The following is a 6,901-nucleotide window of genomic DNA, read 5'->3' on the forward strand; positions in this document are numbered from 1 at the left end:
CTAATGAACTGTAACTGTGAACCTTACAGTTTTACAGCTTTATTTTTTACTTTCTTTTGGGGAAAAGATGCTTCATGGAAAACATGTCATGGTCCGTGTTGGTGGAGGCTGGGATACCCTTCAAGGATTTTTGCTTAAATATGATCCCTGTCGAATATTACAGTTTGCTACACTAGAACAAAAAATTCTAGCATTTCAAAAAGGAATTTCTAATGAAAGTGTACCTGATTCGTCTGCCAGAACACCTCAGCCTCCTGAAATGAATCCTTTGTCAGCAGTTAGCATGATTCAGAAACAAAAATCAAAACCTGGCACACCAATTGGTGTTCCAAGGAGCAAAGAAAAGCAGGTACGTCCACCAGGTGGGTTACTGCCAGCATCTTCCCTGAAAGGAAGTAATCTGGGCTCTGTGTCAGTCCGTTCTAAATTGCCAAATTCCCCAGCAGCGTCTTCTCATCTCAAACTCAAGTCTTCAAAAGGCATAACAAAGAAACCAGAGGCTCCTTCAAACAGTGTATCATCTTCACTTGCTTCTTTAAATCCAGTAGATAAAAGCGCTGCTCCACCAGCTTTATCAAGAACTGCACCTTGTGTTTCTGAGTCATCGAGAAAATGTATCTCATCATTGAATACTCCTAAGGTCAAGTTTATTCCAGCCCAGAAGTCAAGAGATGTGCCTAAGTCTACACTTTTGCCAAATAAGTCTTCTGGAAAAACAGAACCAAAGCATTTGAAGCACAATCATGCATCTTCCAGGGATAATGCAGTATCTCACTCAGCTGCACATTTAAATTTATCATCAAAGTGTCCGAAGCTGCCTAAAGCAAATATACACATAAGGCCTAAACCTTCTCCTTCTTCCCAGTCCCCTGCAAAAATGACAAAATCCAGTTCTAAAACCATAACCACAGGTCTAGGAACGCGGTCTCAGCCATCTGATGGAACCTCACAAGCAGGGGCAACACCAGCACAGAAACTTAAGTCAGCCTTGAATTTAAACCAGCCACTTTCTGTATCCTCAGTTGCTCTTGCAAAAGCTGCACATGAATCAAAAGATAAAAATATGGTTTCAGTTGCTAAAAAGCAGCCTCAGAATAAAAGTACATCCCAGAAGACAGGACCCAGCTCCTCAAAGTCCCCTGGCCGTACCCCACTGTCCATCGTGAGTCTTCCCCAGTCTTCTGCCAAAACACAAACTGTATCAAAGTCAGCACAGACTGCCACTAAGAGCCAGTGTTCAGCTACAGGGCCTCCAAAAAGTGGCAAAGCCCCAGCTTCAACCAGGAAACCACCCTCATCTAGTAAGGAAGCAGTTAGTGAAGATAAAAAACCTACTGCAAAGAAAAAGGAAGACGATGACCATTATTTTGTTATGACTGGAAGTAAGAAACCTAGAAAATAAACACAAATGGGTCATTTTAAGAAAACAGAGGAGAAAAGAAGAGAGTAAAGCTGTTAGCTTCACATCTTAAAAGTTTCTCCTATTTGCGTTTGTCCAAATAGGTTCAGACATTAAGTATAATAAGATGTGGGTAGAGGTTGGGGTGAGGAAAGGCTTCATCAGAATTCATATGTCTGAATTCACCAGAAGGTACCCTTTTGAGGCAGACAGTTGTAAAATCACCACAAGTTCTTATTAATAATAGACATTTATATGATTTTCAATCCATAGTATCTTTGTTATTGTCTGCCCTTTAAGGGAAATGTAGGGTCAAATAACACTGCTAGAGTTATAACTGGTTGCTGTATTTTTGAATATGTATTAAATGTGCAGGTTATATACCTGCTAATAGCAACAGTGGTGCTCTTAATATTAGTTATTGCATTGTAGTAAAAAAGCAACGGTTTGGCACTTCTCTTACAAAAGGCACTTAATTTAATTTCCTGATCGGGATTGCCTGATTAAACAATACTGTAAACACTAATGACTGGCGCGGATTAGCTTGGCATTACTGCAGGTTTCGTAGGATGCGTGCTAAATTTTTTTAAGCTTTCTAAATAGGAAGAAACTGATTTTTTAACTGGCTTATATTAACATTGGTAATATTTTGTTACCGATATTTTTGGTAAAACAAATTAAGGTATTGAAATATAAACTGAAATTTCGGAAAAATACAAGGCTTTTTATGTTATTTATAAGAACTTATACCTTATATTTTAAATGGATGTTGTGCAATGTGAAAGGGGAAACTGATTTAGTAGTGTTTAGCGTATTCAAAATATATTTCAATATTGTAATTTCCAAGTGCAGATATGAATTTTTACATTAAAATATGTTTTAACATCAGAACTGTGTTTTAACAATCTTAAGATTATATTAAAGAATCTTAGAGTGGTGCTATATAAAAGTTCTATCATGTGATTGTTATTTTTCTTTAGATAGCACAACAATACCGGTTTTAATTAGACTCTTCCAATTATGTTAATTTTCTTTCACAAATTCATGCTGCGTTCAGTTTTCCAATGGCAAGTGGACAGTTTATATGCAGAGTTTTCTGCTCTGTAGACGATTCGCCAAGGACCGTATCCAGATCATGTAATGACTGCATAGATGCCATTGACCTAAGATGATATTTGTAAATAATGTGTTTTTTAAGAGATTGTGACTATTTAAAAAAACATTAATGTACTTTTAGAAGTTTTAGGGGTGTGTTTAATAACTTTACAGCATTATCAATTATCACAGGTTATTATATTCAATATTGAGGTTTGTGTTTTTCTATTTTAAACTAAAATGTGTTTTCTAAAGAAAAATACATAATGGTTTACACAAACATGCACTCATAGAATAAGCATCTTAAGCTGACTACTAATGTTCTATAGGTTCTAAAACAAGAAAACTGTATAAAACAGTGATATTTTGTCTGAGGAATACAGTTAAAATCAAAGATATATACAGGCTAGTTTTGGGAATAATTGATGCTTCTTAAAAGAGACAGTCACCATATATTTGGTTTAGTTCTACTATTGATCTGGGCATTGAGAGAGAATATTTTCATCTCTGGAAGGTGAAGTCAATGTTCAAGAAGTTCTAGAAGCTTTATGTTTTTAGTGATCAGAAATATTTAATTTTTAATGGATCTTTCAAAGAGGCAGAATTTTACCTTCAAGAAAGAATTTATTCCCTTGTAAGACCAAACAATACTTCTGTATCAGTAACTTCTAGAGCATAAAAAAAAATTAAATGATATTATAGTCAACCTATGAATCCAAGTAGATTTTATAATATGTAAATAGTAACTTTTGTGTTGAGAATAATCAGGAATAAAAGTATCCCACAGGCATGTGACATCAGTTCCAAGAATTATTTTTTTGAAAAATTGGAAGTTAATTTATAAATAGCCATATTCTTCATTTTTTTTGTCTTTTTTTTTTTTTTTTGAGGAAGATTAGCCGTGAGCTAACATCTGCTGCCAATCCTCCTCTTTTTGCTGAGGAAGACTGGCCCTGAGCTAACATCTGTGCCCATCTTCCTCTACTTTATATGTGGGACGCCTACCACAGCATGGCATGCCAAGTGGTGCCGTGTCCACACCCGGGATTTGAACCGGCAAACCCGGGGCCGCCAAGAAGCGGAATGTGTGAACTTAACCACTGCGCCACCGGGCAGGCCTCGCCTATTCTTCATTAATGGGGAGTTTCTCCAATTATATTCATGTTGAGGATTTTTATTTACATATAGCTTACCCTTCGAAAATAAAGGTTTTTTAAAATAAACAAGGGCTCAGAGACACTTTCTTCAAACAAACATATTTTGAAATACTCTTTAAGGGCTAGTGTTTCTAATTGTGTTCACAATTTTTAAAATACATTGTTGAAATTGGAAAGAAGTTTTCCATTTTTTCTTAATAGAGCAAGATTTTTTTTGTATTTAATATTTAATAAAATGATTATTAAGCTCAAGTTACTGAAGTACCTTTCAATGTGTACTTTCAAAAAAGAATGGAATAAGTTTTTATTTTTTTTTGCTATAATTTGTTAGTGTGACTAATATATCAAATTAATCTTCAGAGGAAAATGAAATGCTGAGTATTTTAAATTGCTGGAACTAAGTAGATGTTTAAGGTTTATATCTTCAAAATGTCTTGATAAATTAGATGACCTAACTTTCTTCTCCACACTGAGTTTACAGTTCTTAATAGATAAGGGAAATTTTTTGAGAGAAAAATACTGTTTCTTCTGTAATCTATCTGATTTAAAAATCTATTCCTTCTTTAAAAGGCTTCGGTAACAGGTTATTATGATGCATTCTTACATCCAGGTTCATATATTGACTCGATTTGAATCCAAATTTGTGTATATTCTTTTCTTGTGCCATCAGTATTTGTATCAGATTGTAACTTTTATTTTCTCAAGTATTAAAATTTAAACATATATACCAAGTTCTCAATTTGCTTTTTTGTGTGTTCTAAATACATTCTGATCGCTTGGTTCATGTGATACGTTGCATATATGAAGCATTCATAAATTGAGAGTAGTTTTAATTTTATTGTTATTAAAAATGCTCTTTTTACATTTGTAGAATTTATGTCATTGCTTGTAGGAGTTAAGGTTTTGCCATTAAGTAGCAGTATTTCCCCAAGTTGCTGTATCTGCTAGGAGTTTGTCTCAGTAAGGCTAGACTCATATTTAATAATTTCTGAGATAAGAGAAATAATTTGTCAGTTAGTAAAGCAGAATTCTATAGATCACATAAATATTGTGTTCACAGAAGGCTGCTGATAGTAGGAATTTCCAATTCCTGTAATTCTGTTTTAATTTCACACTTTGATAGAGTGAGTATATTCTTGAAGTACCCATTTTTTCCTATATTCATGATCAGAGAAATTATAAAAAGCAGTTAATTTAATATGTATTTCCTGTGATGTTTCCAAAATGAAAAAAGGGAAACACCACTTGACAAAATTCTTATATTTTCCTAACCATTTGTGAATGTAAAATGTTTACACTTAAATTCATTTTATGAAATTTTGGGTAATGTTAGGAAAATATTAATGAAATCTTTGCCAGTAAATCTGAAAATATAGATGTATTATTAAATTTAAATGGTTTTCCTATGAATATATTGCTTCGATCTTGTAAAAAAATACAATAAGATTTGATCTTGAAGAAATATATATGCAAAGATTGGGCTATAAGATATTAATCAAATCATCATTAATATTGGTATAACCATAAAATAGAATACCATACAGCCATTAAAAATGCTGTAGACGTTGATTTATCTTAAAAGAAGTATGTGCGGTGATGAAGTGGTTTGTTTTGAGAGACTGCAGTCATAAGACATTATATGTAATATTTCTTAATTTCCTGCATTCAGCCAAGAACAGCACAATGCTTATTACATGTTATGTGGGCACATGGTATGTGTTACCTATTATAATTAACCTCCTGTGGCTAGTCTTTTAGGGTTTCATATAATACCTTTTATTTAATATGACCAACTTTCTTAAATTACTATTGGTAGTTATTTCACAAATTGTCATAGTGGAGTGAACAAATATAATAAATAGAACAGATTAATGTTGGGTATGACTGTTGAGGACCCCTAGTGGTCAAATGTAGCAGTGTTGAAACACTTTTTTGTCGACTGAAATCATCATTTACTAAAATCTGAATTATGGGAGATGGAAAGAGGAATACAATAGTCATCACGTTCAAGAACCCTGGGTTTATATAGTACTTTGCAATTCAAGAAAAACTATTACATTTACCTCCAAACTTCTGAACAATTCCATGAGGTAGTGTTATCTCCACTAGAATGTAATTACCATAGGGACAAGAGTGGCATCTATTTTGTTTACCACTGTTTCCAAAGCCTAAACCAACACCTGGCACATGGTAGACATTCAGTAAATATTTGTTAATGAATAAATGAATAAACTCTCCTTGTAGATGAGGAAACTAAGGCTCACAAATATTGACAATAAATACGAAAATACCTACTAGGATTGATTAATTGAATTTTATTTAAAGGATAGATATTTTTACCTATTCATGCTTTTCCACAAACTTGATTTGCTCTTTATGATAATGCAATAAATAAATAGGTCCTAAGTGGCATCTTTTAAAAAATCCACTGGAATATCACATCCTGGTTTTTATTTCTTCTGAGAAAAATTTTCTTGATTTGTTTTTGAATTACCCTTTATTTTAAATATTCTAAACTTGAATAGATTTAGAGATTAGTGTATTATTATGTTTATAGTTGGATATTTATAAAGCACTTAACTGTATTCAAAACATTCTTGGAATAATGAATTATTGCATTTAATCCTCAGGATGCTGTGATGAAGTAGGAATTCTCTGTAAATATTTGCTGGATAAATGAATGAGAGAAAAATAAGTTAAATCTAGCACAAAATACTTGTATTAGCAATTAAAATCAGTTTCCTGACAGTGCAATGGAAATAGATATTGGTAAAAGATACTACTGTAGGTGGCCCTAGAACCTCCATTTTAAAAAACAGTTAAAAATATGTGTTTGTTCTCTGAGTAAGCAGGTTTCATACACTTCTTCCAAAAGGAATAAATTTCTCTCACACAGTCCTGAAAATATGATACAAAGTTGTGTCATGTAGATCCCTTCAGTAATTCATTGCACCATTCTAGGTGTTCAGGAATCCAATAAATAGCTGTGGAGGAGGCCAAACTGGTGTATTTTGGAAGAGGAGTGGAACATGACATTTAAAATTTTAATCCCAAGCACTGAGGTAAAATGAAGGGAAGTGCCTTTAAGCAGCAATTTGCAGTAAGTTCCATTTACCTTAAGTATCAGCAAAAACAATTTTTCAAGTTCATAAAGTCCCAAGTCTTCTTACAGCTTAAAAAAAAATGACGCTGCTGAGAATTATAGCCTTTGAAATAAATGAAACTCAAAGGGCAAGCTAAGAAGGGAGAC

The 6,901-nt window shown here is 33.3% G+C and overlaps 1 protein-coding gene across 2 annotated transcripts in view; it reads left to right on the forward strand.

Annotated features, from left to right (window-relative positions):
• Positions 1-4,380, forward strand: part of GAS2L3 (growth arrest specific 2 like 3) — a 36,570-nt gene extending 32,190 nt beyond the window's left edge. Inside the window, exon 9 of one of the 2 annotated variants that reach the window (XM_014835068.3) lies at positions 68-4,375. In XM_014835068.3, coding sequence (XP_014690554.1) covers positions 68-1,402 — 1,335 coding nt within the window. In that variant the 3' untranslated portion in view covers positions 1,403-4,375. Of the gene's footprint in view, positions 1-67 lie in introns of both variants that reach the window. The other variant, XM_070507137.1, reaches the window with a different exon arrangement.
• Positions 4,381-6,901: the final 2,521 nt, after the last annotated feature.

The sequence above is a fragment of the Equus asinus genome, chromosome 4 (assembly GCF_041296235.1).
Source record: "Equus asinus isolate D_3611 breed Donkey chromosome 4, EquAss-T2T_v2, whole genome shotgun sequence".
NCBI classification, from domain to species: Eukaryota; Metazoa; Chordata; class Mammalia; order Perissodactyla; family Equidae; genus Equus; species Equus asinus.